We start from the raw sequence: 20244 nt of genomic DNA, 5'->3' as shown, positions 1-20244 counted from the left end.
CACGGTGAAGTCGTGTGCGCACACAGACGTGTCAGCCGACGGGACGTGAGGAACTGAAGTTCTGCCTTGGCCATTAGCCCATTTCAGCAGTTAATGCTTCCCAGCTTGTGATGTTACAGGTCATCCTTTAAGCCGCAAAGCTATTACCAAATGTCAATAAATTTTGGTGTTGATTCAGACAGCTGATCACTGATGTTAGGCTAATATTCAGAAGTGCATTACTGCAGACCCATGGGTCCCTGTTTAGGAAGTTCCTAATCTAAAAAATTGTTACTTTACTTTCCTTGTCCTGGCATCGAAACCCAGAAATTTAGAATAGGAGAACTCCAGACACACTCCTGAGATTTCTATTGCGGATACTGAAATTATTGCACAAGCTTTGTCTGACAGTACAGAGCTTGCAACTAAGAAAATACAGGAAAAAAATATATATACACCACTTTGGATTCACTGCACTAATTTTGCCTTAGTTTGTCTGAAGTTGCAGTCATTTCCTCTATTAGCATCAAGAGAGTAATTTCAGTATTACCACTGCTTGGTAACTCTTATTTCAATAACTAACTGAAAATTACAATCGCCATTAATGGAGAATGTTTTAGGAACTGACGCTATGAAGAAAAACATAGCACAAATGCTCTTCAACAAAAGCTAATTTATTTCCTACCAGACAGACTACATTCAGTACAGTACTGTTTTTAACATCAACATGTCCTATGTTAAACTTAACAAATCTTAACGCAGTGACTTGTGGTATCAAGATGTACTTTGTCCTCCTGCCCAATAAAATCACTCTGGCAGTGCTTTTGGTCATATCAGTGATCAAAACGGTTACTCTACTTTCTCCTGCATTCTCATTCAGTTTCTTTCTCACATCATCTAATGACAATTTATGTGGTGTCATTACACCTGTTACGTATCAGGATTTCTGGAAGTAGGAAGAGCACAGACATTTCAAATATCTGGGTATCTAGGCAAGCATAGCTGAATAAATTTAATCCAGACATTATAAACGCGATGCTATAAGTGTTAAAACCCCTTATCTCCTGAGCCACATAATAACAACACTTTGTATCAATGAATAAGTTATTTATATTCCATACAAAGAGATTGAGATAAGATGCATAAACACCAAGTATTAATAGCTGTCAAAAATACAGATGTAAACTAAGATACCTAAAATATGACAATCAAATCACAAACCAAACTAGTGAAAGAGTAACTTTAAAAAAAAAACAGATTTCAGAACATTGTGATACCCTCTTTTCAAAGTTTAAAGCGAAGGTATTAAAAACAACACTCATTATTTCAGCTGTCGGACAGCTTTCTAGAGGTTAATACTGTGTGCATGTCATATTTTGATTATGTTTAAATACTTTAAAACAGAGGTTCTTTTTTTTTTTTTCCCCAAGAGCATGCCCAAATGATTTGAACACATTCACTAAATTGCATGGTTTCACAACAGCAATTTTATCATCATTAATTTAGTAGAACCTGGTGCATTTCCATTCACAAACTTAGATTCTAAAATCTCAAATTCATAAATATTAATATTTTAAATATTTAATTTTACATGAATATTGGGTACTTTTAGCGTTTTTCCTCCTGTTTCCAGGTATTAGTTTGATAAGGAAAACATTTTTACATCACAATCTTATCTGATACTGGCTGGACACCACAGTAGACTACAGTCTTTAAGACTCATTATTTTAAAACCTACTTACTAAAGCAAAACTAAATGAACTTAATGGAAGAGTTTCACACCAGGACTCACCTGTAAAAGTTAAATAATATCTTAGCTGTTAGTTGTTTAGTGAATCTGATTATTTTAAATTAACACTCATCAGTTTTTACATTCATCAGGCTTTACAACATCCTGACGCTGCCTGTAATGTTGACAGTTTAAGTAGAACTTGAGAGCCCTTAAGAAAATTCAACTTCTCATCAAGGTAGAGATTTAAATATGAATATTAGTTATTTGAACTTTAGAAATAATTAGGAAGATTTAATGTATCATCTCTTCATACATACACACTGCAAAGTTTACTTTTGTATGCAACTGATACTTCATTAGTGCTTGCTTATTTCAGCCCTCTGATTTAGGATGCCACAGCCGTTCAGATTTTCATGCACTTTTTCTTCAGGTTGTACCATCTCCCGCAGAGCTTTCTCCGTAACTAGTTGTCCAGCTGAAGGTTTCGGTAGGGTCATCTGGAGCGCGCACCAGAGAGTTGTACGTGCTTTACGTGTTGCTACACTCATCTCTTTAATTGCCAGAGCAAGAGCAAAAACATCTGTGAGGGTGAAAGGTATTTTAATCTTTATTACAGAGTTAATCAGCAAGCATTATTGGAATTAATTCACCCTGGTGCTGATAAAAAGAGCAATACCTTTTAGGCCCTTTTTTAGTCTCATTTTGTGTCTTTTCCTTTAGGCCCCAATAGAAGGTATATGGAATTTAGGTACTTATTTTGTCGAAATTCCTACTTAGCTCTCATCTATTATTAAGAGCACCTAAAGCCTTGCAGTCACCTCAGTGTTTGAAAGTATTCCATGTACACACGCATACTGAAGGCTTCCTCCCCGAGCTCATTGCTGATTACTCACAGTGACCTCTTCAGATTAACGCACTGGATCCTTTGCCCATCTTGCCTAATAAATCAGGCAAGACAACTGAAGGGATAGCTCATTTACAGCATTTTATTAGAGCATACAGATCATGTTCGGCAAAAATGTGACAAAACCCACCACTTTAAGATAAAACGAAGCAGAGGTGGTGCAGTGGTCCGTCTATTTAACAGCTCATCGCTTACAACCATCACTTAATGTGTAGATAATGCTTTGATTTCAATTCCAGCCTCTGTGAGGAAACAAATTTAATACCCTCTTCTAGGCACCGTAATTTTCAGTCAGAACTTGCATGTTATTTTGAGATAGGGGCACGCTCCTGTCAGAGCTGGTTAACACCCCACTGCAGATTGGACTGCACAGAAAGCACGTGAGTACTTGCCCTCCCTTGTCGAACACTTCCATGGGGTTTGGAAGAAGTGGAAGACTAAGATTTAAGATCTGCTCCTCCAAGCGCTGATGCTCAGTAAGCGTGACTGCAGTTTCATGCTACTGCAAAAAGCTGGCACCTACCTTCAACTAATATTCTTGGATTCACTGTTCTAGCTGAAAGCATCTCTCTCCTGGAGGTATTAAGGGTACCTCAGAAAAGGACAGAATAAAAAGGCCTAACTTCATCTCCTCACCAGCTCATCTGGCTCTCACTCAATGGGCTGATTTCTGTGAAACCCATTCTGAGACATCTTCTGCACAGTGACCACTGATTCCTATATAGTTAACACTGTAAGTAGCTGGAAGGAGTGATACAAGAAAGTTGATGTAGGTAACTATGAAGAATCACAGATGAAATACACTTGTCCAACACAAATGTCAGCCACCCAAAGAACTCTGAAAGGCAATATTGGAAGGATAGCTCTGGAGAAATTAAGGACAGAATACAGAGTGGGAGGATTTTATTATTGACTCTTGAATTTTCAAAATTCCAACTTTTCACACCAAACTTCGTGAAATCAGGAACAGACCACAGCAATGGTATCATCTGGACTGCCTAGAAGAAGCTAAGAAACAAGTGACACTCAGATAAACGTGTATCTCAAAGCAGTAAGATAGGGTTGGTATTTGGTCACTACCAGGTAAGAAGGGAAAATCCCAGAGGAATACGGAAGAGTTGTTTTAAAGTCTTTGGCTGAATGCAGTGTCAGAGTTACAGATATTAAAAGGTCTTTTTCCCCCCAAACAAACAAACAAACAAAAACAAAACAACCCCCCAAAAACCTGTAACATCTAGATTCTTCTGAGAAATCTTTAACATTGCATCTAGGGCAATCTCAAAACAGAGGTATGGTCACAGACGGCTCTGAATGCTGCACTGAAACGTTTGATGGCTGTTCTGGGTGACAGATGGCACTCAGTATAAACCCTTTTCTCATCACCACTTCTTCCAGAACTTCATTTGTTAAGTGGTCACGAACATTTACAAACAACTGCCAGATACCTTGTACAGTTCTGCAACTCTAGTGTGTAAAAGCATTATTTTTCAGACTCATGTTGTGCATGAAGGGGCAGATAAGAAGCAGCTCAGCTCCACCTGCTTCCCACTGAAGTAAATCTGTGTTGCAACAAAAGCGAAGTAGCTGGGAGAAGAAAATATTATTGTTTGTCCTAGAATACTGGACACAATAGATAGGATATGAAGTATCTTACAAGGCAGAACCTATCAGATGGAATAGAAAGGCGCACTGGAAACAAGGCTGAGCTGGGGGAGACCTTTTCTCAAGCAAAACAAACCTCATATAACAAGAAAGCTCTGCCAAAGAGAGGAGAAACACAGCTTCAAGTGTTTTCCTCAAGGCTTTCCCAGACACGCAACAAACGCAGTTACTAGATTGAATATTCTACTGTCTGAAAGTCTCCCCAGTTGCCATAACATGCTAACATGTTAGAGACAGCCAGCAGGGAGGAGAGGCAGGCACAGAAATTGTGACCCATCTAGTTCAGTCATCAGATCCCGTTGTACAAACCCCACTTCTTCCTCTGCCGGGGAACTGATCCTGAGGACATCTTGTCTTTGCCAGTCTACCCGGTTCCAAAGAGGTCACTGATCTGCTTAAGGAGCCAACACCAACAATTTGAATGGGCTTAAAGAAAAAAGTGACATGACCTTCAAGGTAAAGAGAGACGAGAATGATTGTGAAGAGGTGGAAAGGAAAACTGCTGTAGCGTGTCTTCTGAAGTAATCCTGAGAATTGCAGAACTGCATGATGGGACACACAAAAGGCATAAAGTAATCCAGATAATTCAGTTTGGAAAGCGAGGCAGGAAATGAACAGAGCAGTCACAGAAATGTAGCAAAGCTCCAATACAAGGCCATAAAGCAGAGCATCACAGGTGGCAGGACTTTAATCTGACACACCTCAGGAACGAGAGAAGAGAACCTGCCATTCTGCCTGTGTACTCGTGGAAGATTAAGCTGAATATTCTGCGTATTTTGGATGCCATTAAGAATAAGAACATTCTGACCAATGTGTCATTGTATATTCATCCAAAATATTACTTGCATTTTATGTCAATCTACGACAGAAATATTTAAAGAGGGAATCCATTCATAACTCAAGGCCATCTTCGTCTCTTTTCACAGATTCAACATTCAGATACCAAGGAAGTTGTACGCAGAAACACAGACAGGACTAGAAGGAGGGTGATGGTAACGGGGCTATGAGGGACTGGAAGAAGAAAGAGGCAACAGCTTAGTATCGTCTCCAATGCCAAGCTGCATTACATAAAAAACCCACTGCCTTTTATTAGTTGCTAGTTTATTAATTGAATAAATGCAATCAAAACTGATTTAAACCATTTGCCTCTAAACCGCAATGTTTTACCGTGTCCTCTCTAAACCATCATTTAGAAACCATAGTCTGCCTCTCTCAAAGCTGAAAAATAATTTAAGATTGTAATTTATTTTAAAATGAAATAAAACTGTAATATAAAAACCTTTACAAATTTTAATACAGACTTGCAATACTTGTGGAATGTTTCAGTTGCCTTATCGATGTAAGCATAGTTATACCTCTGTCATCTTGGCATCTGGGAGCTCCTTGCCTCTGTCGATTCGAAGCATTTACAATTTCATCTTTTCTACGTGACTGCACTACATGAATTACCTCCAGATGTTTATCAAGAGCAGTAGAAATGTTAGCATGAAGAGGAGAACTGCGAAGGCGCTCCATTTTTCCCAGCAAAGTCACAACCTAATGAACATTTCACACGTTACAAGAGTTCATGCTGTACTCACCAAGACTTACATGAAAATTAACCAGAGTAGGAAGAAAAGGTTAACAATAACCATTATTTTCCTTTGAGAACAGTTCATAAAGTTATAATTGAAGTAGTTAAACTCTTACCTGGGATTTTTTCTTCTCCAAAAACAAACCTGTAACATACATGGGTGTGCACACTGTAACAGCAAAACCTACAATAACCAAGTGTTAGGACACCTGCTTACTTGTTAATAATGGATATATCCAACTTTGAGACAACTCTGTAATGGGAGGTGGTTCCATGACAACATGCCCTCTTCTAAAACAAGATCACCATGGCCCTACTTTCTCTCAGCAATGCTGCAGCTACCTGGGTGAACAGCAGCCCCACCAAGACTGGCCAGTTTTCACCCAGATGATCTCCTTGTGCCAGTGCAAAGCAAACGGCAACAAGGCAGAGCAGCAGTCCCAATTCCGACCGGCTAAAGCCAGTTGTGGAACCACTGACTGAGGATGGGTCCTCAACACTAAAGGAGTTCTCTCAGAGAATACCAAGCACAAGCATCAAAAAATCATTGTTTTTTCAGTCAGTTGAAAACCTGCGTCTTTGCTGTCTTGTTTACCTTACAACAGTCACATTACTATGAATTTCCCCTGGGTGAGTGGTTCACAGACCTCTGGAGAACCTGGTTTGCAGAAACAGAACACAGAATTCCAAAACTGTAATGCTTACAGGACAATGGCTACACCTGATGATCTATAGAGATCTGATGACTAATGGTCATCCACAGATTAAAAAATACCAGGGGCAAAACCAAGTTCTTGATGTTTCCTTGCAACAGGACTGTAGGCTTTCCTAAGAAAAGGACAAGCCCTGAGTTTGTAAGATGTAACAGTGGGAAACAAAAGCATTTGAACCAGGACAATTCGTCCAATTTGCCCCAAGTACCGTCAGAACAGACTGCTGGCAAGACAATTATTTTGACAACAGCATCCACAATAGCAGCACAGGGCAGCCTCTTCTTTGCCACCAGGCTCAGGAGTGAGCATTTGGGAAGTAGCAAGGTCCCACTGCCAGAACAGTCCTGCTCTCTCTTAGGTCATGTGAAAGCCTTGAAAAAATGTAGGCAGGAATAAATTTTGTGAGTTACTGTGACAGCAGCAGCAGCAACCAGTAAACTCCAAAAGTGACAATCTACGTTTAAAAAAAAAAGAAAAAGCGAAGGAAGCAGGGAGAACTTCACATAAACAGCCGAGGAATCAGCCACTATGAAAGGAAACAAAAGTCAGTAAGATTGTTTGAAAATCACTAGAATTGTTTCTGAAGAAAAAGACAAATTTTAAGGAGTGGCGTAGCAGGAAAGCAAGTAAGCAAGTGAAACGACGTAAGATGACGCTGACAGTCATTTCCCAGTCTCACTTAGGTATCTGATGGTTGGATTTGATGATCTTGAAGGTCTTCCAACCTAAATGATTCCATGTGCTACTCTTAAGTCCAGATCCACGGGAGGAGTTAGGTTCTGCAAGACCCATTTTTCAGGTACCACAACCTAGTCTAATGGATCACAGTGGTGAGTGAAATGTCTCCATTCTTTACACTGTGCCTGTGTGCCAGGTGTCTAAAATCAAAGTCCGTGAAGTCATCAAAACTGGGCTTCCCCAGCAACCCAAGGGGAACCACTGAAGGCTCAAATGCTCTAATTCCCACCCCCTCACGATTTTCAGAAGTTCCTTCTGAACTCCAAAGAGAAATTTGCTCCCACTTGCGACTCAGAGGCATTACTTAAGCCTGCCCTCCCTTGTAAAGCACAACCCTTTGACTGTCACAGGGCTTGCTGAGTAATTCAATCAAATCCTCCAGTGGGAACAGCAGAAAGCCAGCAGCAATGTTGAGGCTGACCACTGGAGTGGCACACTCATAGGGAAACAGCCAGCACCGTACTGTCCCTCCATTTCAGAGGTGAGAACATACCACGGAGTAAGGACTGAAGTTTCAGGCCCAGCTTTGATGCCTGTTTGTCACAAAACGTCTGTGGATCAGGGACCATGATGCTTTACCAAGCCCATACAGATAACCTCACGACTAGAAATAAGCTCATATTTACTGCCTCTGGCAAAAATCATTGTTAGTCCAGAACAGAGAGGCTTCACCAGGACAGACTGAAGGTCCAGGCTCCAGGTATCCCCCAGCGGGATGGCTATGGCATTCTACAGTTACAAAAGAGCTGCAGATTCACATTTCCCCAGGCACAAAGGAGATGAGAGTCTGCAGAGAGTTGATTCTGGTTTGAAGTGTTTTTAATAGCTACTGATGGCACAGTGAATGAAGCTATTGTCACTTCTCCTACCGCTATTTTTCTGAAACTGAGCACAACTGCAAGTGGAAATCTCAAATGAGAAATGCAAAGTCTGTGACCACCAAGAGGATTTAACTGGATGCTCCACACTCTGAAGAGCTAATCCCAGATCCAGCCAACTCAGCTTCCACTTGAACCTTTGTGCCAATGTTTCTCTTTGGCTGTCACTCAGCTTTTTGATGTTAGAATCCAGGTTAAACAGCCCTACTGTGCTTTCGAGCATCCTTGAAACTACTTTTCAGCTGCCATCTACCAAGCATTTGCTTGGTAGATTTGCTTCACCATGAAGTTCGGTTCCTCAAATGGCTGAACAAGATTAAGTCCTATTTTAGACAAAGTCTTAAAGTAGTAGGACAGGGACAGACAAGCCTTCTCAAATTAAGGAGGTAACTTCCTAACACTGCTCTTTTGGGGTTCACAAAACACTAGTTTAAAAAGTGTCCACTACGACTTCAGCCTATCAACATATCTTGTACTATTCTCTCTACTCAGACGTATGAACAAAACCAGGCGGTTGCAGAAGACTGATTTCAGCAGGCTGTGAGCAAACACAGCTCCGTGGCTCATTTTTACCAGTGCAAGACTGGTGAGACTGCGCCTTAGCACCGCTGCCTCGGCAGCAGCTGAGCTCAGTCGCACTGCTTCCTCCAAAAAACAGCATTTTTCAGAACAACAGCCACCGCCTTTAATCTCATGTCCCTTAGCAGGGACAAGCTGCAGTGTCTCTGCTTTCAGCCCACATTTCTCTTCCTTCTGCAGCACCGGCAGCCTGGCTCCGGCCTCTCTGCCTCAGACCAGCCGGATCAGGCCGTCGCTGTTCTGTTGGCAGCGTGCAGATAGGCGCTGTGTGTGTTTGTCTCCTCCCTCTGGTCTCCCTGGCAGAATTCTGTACAGGCTGCAGCCTCTCAAAGCAGCACGACGCTGCACACTGGCACCATCGTTTGGCCACAGAGCCACACGCAGCCCAAACACCAGCCTCGTTTACAGGTCTTGGCTGTTTGGCTTAAAAAGTAAATTAATGGTGTAGAAATTCAGTCTAAAGCCGCATCAGATAAACATTCTGCACTAACACATATACAAGACTCTTAAGCAAATATGTCAATGTCTTATAAACGTTAATAAACACCTGCTTTTTCACAAGTGCTTCCTCTTAATAGAGTGTGTACAAATCCACAACAAACATTTTTCTGCTGAGCAGGGGCAAAAGAGGTGTTCAAAACAGAAAAGCTCAAAATGCAGGCACATCTCAGAGCCGTGCAAGCAGTTTGGCTAGATTAGATTGATTTCTGGCATGGCATGCACGCTTTTGAACTAGAAAACATACCTCACATGTACATAGGTAAACGTGAGCCTCAGCTACTCAGTGGGTTCTCTGCTAACAGAGCATTGAACCTGGAGCTGTAAAAATTCTAGCTGTACCTGCTGAAGTATTATTCCCTGCACAGCCTTTAAGAACAAAGCTATTTGGAGAAAAGCTGCTCTGATAAATTTACATATCTTACTCTGTAGTCTAAGATCCACGTGATAAGTACAACAGGTTTTTTTAATCTTTCTACAACTCACTCTGGCTTGTTCACGTAGCTGATCCACAATTAAGCGATCAACTCTTGATGGGTTTGATGTCAGCCTTGGAATTGGGGTGTTGTTAGTACTGGAAACTTTTTTCCCTGGGTAATTCTTAGCAAGAGCTGATTCAGTCTGCAGGAAAACAAAAGATAACTTCCTAAGAATGTAAGTTGCGAGGTGTGCTTTATTATAGAAGCAAGAAGTGTAAGAAGCACAATATTTTTTCCCTGGGGTTTTGGATTTTCTGAAGTAGATAATGCAGATTCAGACACTTGGGATTTAACCATTTGGTATGACAATCACCTGCGTTAAATGAACACCCAGCTAACTCAAAGCAGTTCAAATAGAGTAATTATGGCAAGATAACGTGTGGTGTATATGTGGCACGCAGAAGTGCCACACCTCACTCCGATCACAGACTGTATAATTTTTTTTTCTATAAATAATATGGAGGCAAGCTAGAACTACAAGGCAAAAAAGAATGGGCAAACGGGTATACCCCTCATCCAAAAAAATTGCCTAAGTCAGCAATTAACCTAGATTTTGTACAGTTTTGCCAAATCGCACAAAGTGTAGGCTTTTTTGTTGTTGTTGCTTTATGCCAAATCAAGTTTTATTTACCTGTAAGAAAATTACTTTGAAAACTGACTGCAAAATTTCAAATTTCCATCTCGTTCAGTCCAGTACTATGTCACTCTGGGACACCTGTAACAACAGAGACCTAACTAAATCTGTTTTAAAGTTGCCTTTCTTAAGATAGTTTGGTGGTGGTCCAGGCAAGGTTGCAGCCTCATTTTCTCCAGTCCCCATGTACTTCTCAGCATGCACCTTTCAACTCTTTCTCTTTTGCATTTTCCATGCAGACACCAACCGCATTTCCCTCTAACCACTCTATTCGAAGCAACAACTGGCTTTTGCCATGAACTGCTTTGCAAAAATCTACATTACATCCCCATTAAATTTATTCTGTTGGACTGGGACAACAGTCCCGGTAGTTCCACAGAGAAGCTAACAACCAAATGGCCAGCCCCCACTACTCCCTGGTTACATTTGGTCACAATTCCCTCAGAGAAAATGATGGTTCCAGATTGATTCTGAATTTCCGTATCACCTAAGCTGGAGAAATTAAGACAGCTTTTACATTTAACAATGGGAGCCTGAGACACTTAAGCTGATCACCAAAAAGGGTAACTGCTGTAAGTAAGGAAACTGCTTCCTACAGAATTGTCTGAAGCTTTTAAGTGTTTTAATGTTACTGTTTCTTCAGTTTCTGGAGAAAAACAAAAAACACTTCCCACAATATATGTTAGGTTTTAAACATCAGGGAAGCAGGAAGTGAGAAGAACCCCTTGAAAGAACTACAGTTCTTGAAAGGATTGATGTTTAGTCCTAATTCAAAATATAATTAATGTATCTGCCTTGCAAGTTTCCAAATGCATTATTTCTTGTGCTAGAGTGTATTTCTTTTTTCCGTCATACAACAAACCTTTCCCTGATCCCCAAAGAGAAACTGAAAACGCCACCAAATTCCTGCTCTAGGTGTAACATGCAGTACAACATTGGGTATGCTCCAAAGCAGGCTATAAAACTTCAAAAATTCTGTATTCAATCTCAAATATATATGGAAGCAAAATCTTTAAGTGTTTTAACTCATAACAGTGAGAACTATCCATGTTCTCTAATGGGTCTGACCTTTGAGTATGATGAGATCTAAATTAAATCTGTGCTATGGCATATTAATATACATACTTTTTTTTCCTTTACCTTTTTTCTTTCTTTTTCCAAAGCTCTCCACTGTTCATAACACTCTTCTAGTCTAAGATGGAGCTCGCTGGCAGGCCCACAACGGGTTTTAACTTGCCTTTGAAATCCAAATGCTGGTACAAAACCCGAAAAAGAGCTGTCACCATACGTCATATCATTAAAGTAAGGATAGAAGCGATTTAAATCATCACCGGAGAACAAGTCGTAAGACTCCATCAGAGGGACAACTGAATGGCCAAATGGACGAGCTGATCTCAAGGGGAATGCGCTTGAACCAAGCTGCGGATTACGTCTCAAGTCACCCATCATGCAGTTGTTGGGAAAGCTGGAGGCCTGCAGGCGAGTCAGATGGTTGATAGCATTACTGTCTCCGCTTCCCTGCCTGAGACTAAACTGCCCCTGAGACTCCACTGAACCTTGGTACATGTTCTGCAACAAACTGCCTGCATGTTTTTGTCCTTCCAGATCGTAATGTCCACTCTGTGGCTTCAACTGAAAACAGTGTTTGTTCAGATTTTCAATGATCCCAAACTGCTGAGCTGAGTAATTTTCACAGAATCCATTTGGCTGCTTTAATTTCTTGTCACTCAGATAGTCAATGAGATTCTCTTCTCCAGACTTTACCAGTGCTTCCACATAAGAAGCAGACTGAGCTCGTTCTGAAGCGTTATAACCAAAATCAAGACTTGAAAAAAAGGAAGGATTATCTTGACAGTACTTATGAAATAAATTACTATTTAAAGGGAAGTTTGAAGATGACAACGGAAAAGAATCATGAGGATGACTGAATTTTTTTGGAAAAGCAGATAAATGATTATTCAGTTTCACCGAAGGACTTGGGCTCTGAAATGGGACAGAAGCAGTGGTTCTACTTCGAACATTCATCCAAGTTGGCCTTATATTAGTACCTGCTGAAGTGTTTGCTGAGTTTGGTAGTAAAGGAATTGATTTACAGTATTCAGAATTCTGAAGATCAGACCTGGAAAACTGCTGCTTATCTACACCATTTGCACAGTCACTATTTCCTGGACAAGCTGCAAGAGATTTTAGTCCATAGTCAAATTTTTGTCCCAGATCAGTGCAGAATGAAGGCTCATTGGAAAATTGTTTTTCTGATAGAAGTCCTGCAGCCTTGGGAAATGTAAAGTTCTGCTGATCTGGAATTGTATCTTCTATTTTTTTCTGAGTACCTGATTTAACTTGAAATAATTTGGTATAGGGTTCTGTGTCCAGAAATGATGCCTCAGTTGTTCCATTTACTAACTTCTTATTTTCTTGGAGGCTACAATTGGTGCTCTTGTTAGGCTTTGCTTTACTAGAATGACAATACTCAGTGTATCTACTATAATCCATACTTTCGTTGTATCTGTGAAACTGTGGAAGAAATGTTTCTGCCCGCTTTTGGTGCAACTGCATATCTGCTCCTTTGGGACAGACCTTCTCTCTTCCGTATGAGTAAGCATCAGCTCCTGAGTCTTTAATTACTTCTAAGTACCCAACCTGAGGTGTAAAGGTGTTCTTTATATATGGATAGTTCTGATATATGGGTGTTGTCTTAATATTCTCGTTAGTCTGCATGTTGCAACAGTTGACATGCTCATTTTTAGGAGAGTATAACCATTGCTCTTCAAGGTCTATACCAGTAAACCCGTCATAACATTCATCTACTTTTTGTTGTGATGCAAGATTACCACTTTGCAAGTACTGTTTTTCAGCAGCAGATGTGGATTCACTACTATAAAAACCCTGTTGCGAGACAGCTGCAACAACTGGTCTTTTAGTTTCTGACAAGTCATGGTGGTCTGCGATTCTGGTTGCATTCATGGGCCATACTGACTTTAAGCTGGAAGAGCAACTCCTTGAAAAACAAATACATGGTTAGATTCTGTCCGTGGTGCTCCTCTTCCATTCCCAAATGCAGGAAAAGGTTTAAGCATCCAATTCTCCCCCAACCATTTCTCTTAATTGATTAAAGGATCTCTTTCTCCAACTTCTATCTACTACTGTAACCTGCTCAGCTTCCCGTACCTGGACTAGACAGCTAATTCTGGCTTGCCTAAACCAACCCATACAGCTTGGGAGCCATGTACAATGCCTGCAAGCCTCAAGTGATGCATGCACACCAAATACGTTCAACCAATTCTTTCCAAGTATTTACTATGCATTATCGCCAACATATTCCTGGTGGAGAAACAGGTTAAGATTATCATACTGCTCAAACTACCCACAAGCCTTCAAAGCCATGACTGAGTTCTCCAGACAAAATGCTTCTGTGTATCATCTTGCTTCCTGCTTCTGAATCGCCTGTGTTTCACACTGGCTTACATTGCTTCCTACAGGTAAATCAACTCACTAAAAATAGGTTTCTCAGCAAATTTCCTTTCATTCCACTAATCACCATGGATTAACACAGGAACAAACACTATGTGTCAAGGAAAGCTGTAAACCGGCTAAGTGAAAAATGGAACCGTAGCTGGTTCCAGCCAAATTTGGCAGTACTGAGAACAGAAATCCAGTCAAAACTGGCTAAAGCAAAGGAATTACTAGGTACATATTTTGATCGAGACTGACTCTCTCTAAAGTCTTCCTTCACTTCAGCCACATAACTCAGCAAACAGAGAGAAACCAGTAGAGCTGTTTGGGGAAGACGGGAAGGAAGAATGGTGCCTGACTTGGGAACCTTGAGAAATGGGTTTCCTTTCTTATCCTTTAAATCTAGAATGCTCAGATTCAGAAAAAAAATGGGATCTGAATTGCTCTGTGTCAAGTTATTGCAACTATCTAATGGTTTCTTACAGCATTAGAACATCGGCATAATCAATATAACATTTAGATATATAAATATTGCTTAAGGGGCACATACATAAAGAAATACTCTTCCCTCCTGCCAATTCAAGAGTGTGAAAGAGTACTATTTCTATTTTTGTGTATTCTTTCTGTGACTTGAAATTTATTAATAAAGAACCTAAAGCCTGAACCCAATCTTGATCTAAAAAAATAACCCAAGGCATACACTCAAGGAGATTTGCTTTAATACAGCATTTCCAGAAGGCTCATTAAGAACTTATTTAAAAACGTCTATTAAAAGAGTTCCATAAATACCAGAAAGCCAAAAGGTACTAAGCTACTCTCACAAGTAAAATACTTAGAAGATTAGGGTGAAAGAAGGGTGAAGAATATGAGGAATATGAGGGCTTGCTTGCTAACAGCTGACATGAAGATGACAAATAGAAAGCAGACGCAGATCAGTGAGGGTAGTTTTTGTCAGAGAAAGAGAATGACAATAGCGCTCGCACGGCAACCTACTCACCCCTCAGCACAATATGGCTGCGATTTATCTTGTTCTTCCAAGATGTTAGACACTAGACCATATAAATCTGTTTCACTGCCATAATCATTCCTTTCAGTCTGAATTCTGCGAACAAATTGCATATCAAATAAAATAATTACTTTGTTTTAAATACTTCATTAGATTTAAATCACACAAAACAACAACAACAAAAAAATCTATTCCTTCAACACAGATGATCTCTGTTAAAACTGACTACCTGGACTTCATATTAATCTGGGAAGTGGCAGACTGCTTATTGTCATCTCCATACACAGACCACGGTGCATATAAAAGGGAAGGGTCCGCAGGTGCAGAGTACTCTGATGTTGAAAGGGAAGAACTGTAGGTCTGAGGTAGGTCTACATTTTCTTCATTCTGCATTTTATATACAATAAAAGCATTGATTTTAATATGAAACACTTATTATAAATTGTAATATTAAATCAAATTGTCATCTCATCATCCTACCAGGTTGTAAATGAGTTTACCCCTGGAGTACCCGGATCACGAGAAAAAAGCAAACCACATGGTTGTAGCATTATGTCAAAAAGTAACTCCTGCTACTGGCTACTGCCCGGTGCAGATAAGCATAGAAGTACAAATTCCAGGCCATGTCAGCCATAAACTTTACGGCTATGAAATGCAAAATGAAAAGAAATCTAGTATACGTAACTATCACGGCGCTTCCTACTGGCCAGACTAATCCTCCTGCTCAACAGGCTGGTTTATGTGAACGCTTGGACTCTATGGCATGCCACTCAAATACCTGTTGCAAGATCTAAGCTGCTGCTTCTTCCCAGTTTTCTTTAGAATAGTCATTTGTTCCTCACTTTGTTACAAATGTTTATGCTAACAGCAGAACAAAGCATATATTGAAACATTATCTTCCTCAACACTATTCCTTCATCTCTCACACTGAGATAATATACTTCATAATATCTCAATCTTTTTTTTAATGCTTCATTAGACACCCTCTAACCAAGTCCTAATCCCCTCCCTTCATCCTTACATTTTGTTGTTTTTGACTTTAACTCTCCTTTCAGTCACAATTTCTTGATTTTGCTCCCGTGACTTTTAATTTTTTTAATCCAGGTGAGCTCAATACAAGCAACTTCAACAACTACTTTTTAGCTCCAGATGTCCCTTTACTCTAAACCCATTTCCCTCTGCTGGCCCTAAACACTCCACATTTCAGCATGCCAGTGGTTAACTCTTCCATGACTTATTCAGCTACATTTAGCACATCTGCAGCTGAAGTCCTAATTTCTCCTCCCACACTGCTTTTTGCTCCACAGTCTCTCTTGTTGGTTAATGCTGCCTCTCACATATTTATCAGCTTTCTACATAAATGCCTGTGTCTTCTGCCACTCTGCCTCTAAAACCATGAAATGTTCAAACGGAACCCATCTGTTGTCCTTTCCCTCTCTTTCCAGTACTGTCAGCCCCATTTCTGAGATGTTTGGGATGAAACAGAGGGACAAAGTGCAAAATAAACAAAGCAGGTTTATGGGAAGTTCATGAACTATGAGAGGGAGAGAAGGGGTAGAACGCCCTGTGCTATTCTGCAGTTATTCTGTTATTCTCAAATTGAAGTCTCTCTTAGGGGGAGTTTTCTTGGAATTCTGGGTGCAGCGGGGATGACAGGGAAGCTTTCAAAATCTATCCCAGCACAGCAGGTGGTATCGGGCAAAAGCTGACAACAGAAGTGAGGCAGGAAAAGATGGGATACACAAGCGAACAGCCTTTATCGTGACTGTACTAAAAAAGTCACTGTCCTTTCTGGTGGGCATCACTACCGCAGACACTTAGTATGAACAAACCAAACACTGTAATTGGTGTTCTCCAGTATAAGAAACTATATTAGAAGTATTTTTGACTGTTTTGCTTACAAACAACCAAAACTCTTACAAAGATATAAAAAAAATGATTTATAATCAACTGAACCTGTGATTTGTAGCAACCATACAGTGAGCCAGAGCCCGTCATTACGCTACTGAATGCATCAGTCAGCCTCCCGCCAGCTTCCGTGCTACTCCAGCAGCAACTGCCACCTCTGCACGCAACTTTAGACTATGCAAGACAAGGGGGAAAAAACAAAGAGGACATAATTACACATAGACCTGAGAGTTGTAGATCTTATACCAACTTTAACTTCTCTTAACATTTTCACTTACCTGTGGATTCTGCTCATCTGAGCCCTCGAGTTAGCTCTACATAACGTCATTTTAACACTTTCAGATTTACTCTCAGATCCAAGTTTGATCCAACAACCACAAGAAATTCACAAGGTGCTTAAAGACAGAGGAGGTGCAGGTAAAGAGGAAACCTGTGTTCTCCGCTAGGCTTCTGAACAGCAAGAGCAGACAGGTTGTTTGGCTATCTATGCACCACATGACACCTCTTGTCTTTAGTGATCCTTTCATTGCTGCTCTTATTGGATATGCTGTGCTACATAACCGCACATACATGCATTTTCAGATTTCAGGAGCTATAATTTCACTGTAATGCACACACAGTGAGATACTGGGGAAATGTGCCCCGTTCTCTAACTCGGGGAAACAACCTCCACCTAGGAAACCCCTGCCCCACCGCCAAACTGGATGTGCTCAGAAAGAGGCAGCCAGTGGGAAAAGGCAATGAAAACAGAATGAAAACTTCAGCTTTTCTTCCCTTTTTCAGAACACTGAGGTACACAACAAAATTAAAATTAAAATCCAACTGGCTTGCTAAAAAAACACCCTTAGTTCAGAAATACAGAAATGAAGTTATTTGCATAATGTTTAAAATATTACTGGAGCACCTAGAATCATAGGCTCGTTTAGGTTGGAAAAGACCTTCATGATCACCCAGCCCAACCCCCAGCCTGCCCTGCTGAGCCCCATCACTACAATGTGTCCGTAAGCGCCACATCCACACATTTAAGAGATGTGTGAGACACATTTAAGAGATGGGTTTAAATACCCCCAGGAACAGGGACCCCACCAATCCCTAGGCAGCCTGCTCAATGCCTCACCACCACTTCTGTGAAGAAATTTGTCCTGACATCCAATTTAATCCTCCTCTGGCACAACTTGAGGCTGCTGCCTCACATCCTAGCACTTGTCACCCGAGAAAAGAGATCGGCAGCCACCTCACTGCCACCTCCTGTGAGGAGCTACAGACTGCGAGGAGGCCTCCCCCCAGCCTCCTGTTCCAGACCAAGCAGCCCCAGCTCCCTCAGCTGCTCCTCACAACTCATTTTCCAGTCCCTTCACCAGCTTCGTTGCTCTTCCCTCCATTTGTAATGCTTACTACATTCAGAAAACGTACAAGTTTGACAGTGCTAACATTCCGAAATTACTTGGAATTAGCCCTCCTCTCTAAAATGTTTTATCTATAGGTCCATGACAGAAAAACGCGGTCTGCAGCACGAGCTTCCTTCTAGTTTACATAGCAATTACACTGACGTATTTTAACACATTGGTTTCTTCAGACTTTACAACTGTGTGAACACACAAAGCCAGAACCAGTGTGAAAAACTGTGACTTTTTAATCCAAATTACGCCATGTTTTCTCCTCAGTAATCTCCTCGTCCAGGAGGGTCACCTAGCACTTACTGTGTACTTGCATGGTGTGTGATCTCAGAGAACAAGGGGGCACAGGGACACACAGGGGCAAGGGAAGCTCCTGCAGACGGGTTACACCTCCCCACCCCCAACCCCCAATTTTCCCAAATAAATTTTTACATGGCTGTTTGGAGCTCAGCTCTGCAGCGCCTCCTGCCAGTACCGGCAGCCCGCACCCCTCACAGGCAGTGCCCGCGGCCAAGCCCCAGCACTGAGGGGGCTGAGGGAAGCGGGTTGGTGACAGGAGCCCCACCGGGGCACAGAGTAGCGCCTCGCCCGCCCCCGGCCCCGCTCCGTTACCGGCACCCCAATTCCCTCGCTGCCTGCTGGGGTTCTGACAGGAGAAGTGCGGCGGCCCGGCCTCCCGGGCCCCGCGGCCGGGTCCTCGGGCTCTCCTGGCCACCCTGCCGCCCGCCTCACCTCCATGGGTGCCCAGGACGGCGCCTCCCGGCCCCCAGCACTACCGACCCCCGGCGCGGCCGCCCCTGCCCCGCACCGCCATGGCGGCTCCTGAGTCCTGAGGCGGCCGTTAGCCTCCGCCGGGGCAACCGCCGGCCCCGCCCCGCGCGCCCGACGCGATTGGCCGGCTCCTGAGGGAGCGGGCCAATGAGGAGCCGTTCTGGCTCCTCGCGCCTCCCCGCGCCGCGTGACCGCCCCTCTTCTCCACGCGGCTGCTCGGGCGTCGAGAGCAGGCGGCGAGCTGCGGGGAAACGGGGCTGTATTTCGATTGGCTCCTGCCTGACGAGGAATAGCCAGTGAGAAATGAGCTCGCTCCGTCCTCCCGCCCGTATCGGCTGCCGGCCGGCCTATGAGGGCCCGCGAAGGAAATTTTTACCCGGAGACAGCGGCAGCGGTGTTTGGGCGGCCTCGCGCTGCCCCCCCCCTCAGGCGCTGCCCCCCCTCAGGCGCTGCCCCCCCCCCCCAGGCGCTGCCCCCCCCCCTCAGGCGCTGCCCCCCCCCCCCCTCAGGCGCTGCCCCCGGTGGCTGCTGTGTTACGGGCACTGGCAGCAGAGCATTCCCGGGGCCCCCTGCCCACCCTTGGGGGCCCTGCCCCGGGTGGTCGGGTCGGTGGGCACCCCCCCAGCGCCCGCTGCACCGTGCCTAAAAAAAAGCAACCACACACCTAAAAGCCCTGAAACCAAACCCAGCTTGGTTTTCACTGCTCCAGCTATTTCTGTGCAATCTAGGGATGCCGTTTTTGCTGCCATAACCGCACGATGACTCTTTTTGGATAGAGGCCCGAATGTTTTCTTATGACTTGCGAGCGCTTGTTTGGATGCATCTCTCTCGTTCCCTGCCCAGCTCGCCTCCAGCACTCCAGCTCCCCTCAGCGCACCGCAGCCTGGCCCTGTGCAGGTTCACGGGCAGGTCACTGGGACGAGCCCGGCTGCTGCAAAACGCTCTGTGGTGGGCCTGATCCTGCCCCTTGTGCCTCCCCAAGCTCACCAGGGCCAGGAGCCATCCTGCCTGCCCTGGGATTCAGGACGCAGGTGTGTTTGCCTGACCGAGAGGTTTCGCCTGGGGAGACCGCAGGGTGAGTGGGGAAGGTCTTGGTTCTGTCACATTCACGGCTCTCCAGCATCAGCCCTCACTCCCTGCCCCACGGAAAGGCCGGCTGTGGGGCAGAGCTCTGGGGCATGCCTTGGCGAAGGCTCTTGAGTGATTTCCACTACCCTGCTCCGAGCAGGCTCAGCTCTATGTTCAGAGCTCCCCAGGGTGCAGTCCTGGTAACTTGGGAGGCAACTTGTGGCTGGAGCACTGGGCCAAACGGGGGGCCGGGAACATCTTTGGTCTTGGAC

At 43.1% G+C, this 20244-nt stretch overlaps 1 protein-coding gene across 4 annotated transcripts; it reads right to left on the bottom strand.

Annotated features, from left to right (window-relative positions):
* Positions 1 to 895: 895 nt before the first annotated feature.
* MEIOC (meiosis specific with coiled-coil domain) lies at positions 896 to 19020 on the bottom strand. Of its 4 annotated transcripts, none has more exons than XM_083809682.1 (8): positions 18866 to 19020; positions 16785 to 16910; positions 15058 to 15215; positions 14820 to 14924; positions 11510 to 13367; positions 9743 to 9877; positions 5633 to 5813; positions 896 to 2291 (listed from the first exon to the last, which is right to left on the bottom strand). In XM_083809682.1, the coding sequence occupies exons 1-8, from the start codon at positions 18869 to 18871 to the stop codon at positions 2068 to 2070; spliced, it is 2793 nt and encodes a 930-aa protein (XP_083665808.1). In that variant the 5' UTR covers positions 18872 to 19020; the 3' UTR covers positions 896 to 2067. The 4 variants fall into 4 exon arrangements, with proteins under 4 accessions (XP_083665808.1, XP_083665810.1, XP_083665809.1 ...); XM_083809684.1 differs by having other exon boundaries at positions 18746 to 18987; XM_083809683.1 differs by lacking the exon at positions 9743 to 9877 and having other exon boundaries at positions 18746 to 18874.
* Positions 19021 to 20244: the final 1224 nt, after the last annotated feature.

Source organism: Anser anser (genome assembly GCF_964211835.1).
Source record: "Anser anser genome assembly, chromosome: 23".
NCBI classification, from domain to species: Eukaryota; Metazoa; Chordata; class Aves; order Anseriformes; family Anatidae; genus Anser; species Anser anser.
The sequence above is the reverse complement of the archived record's forward strand: the minus strand, read 5'-3'. Positions and strand labels throughout refer to the sequence as shown.

Bases quoted from the DNA above. Each gene is read 5' to 3' on its own strand.
- MEIOC (XM_083809684.1), bottom strand. From the start codon at position 18,871: ATGGAGGTGAGGCGGGCGGCAGGGTGGCCAGGAGAGCCCGAGGACCCG. The intron at 13,368-14,819 runs GTGAGTAGGTTG...TTGTTTTTCAAG, and splicing joins CAGCCATATTGTGCTGAGGG to GAGTTGCTCTTCCAGCTTAA. The intron at 2,292-5,632 runs GTATAACTATGC...TCACCCTCACAG, and splicing joins CAGATGCCAAGATGACAGAG to ATGTTTTTGCTCTTGCTCTG.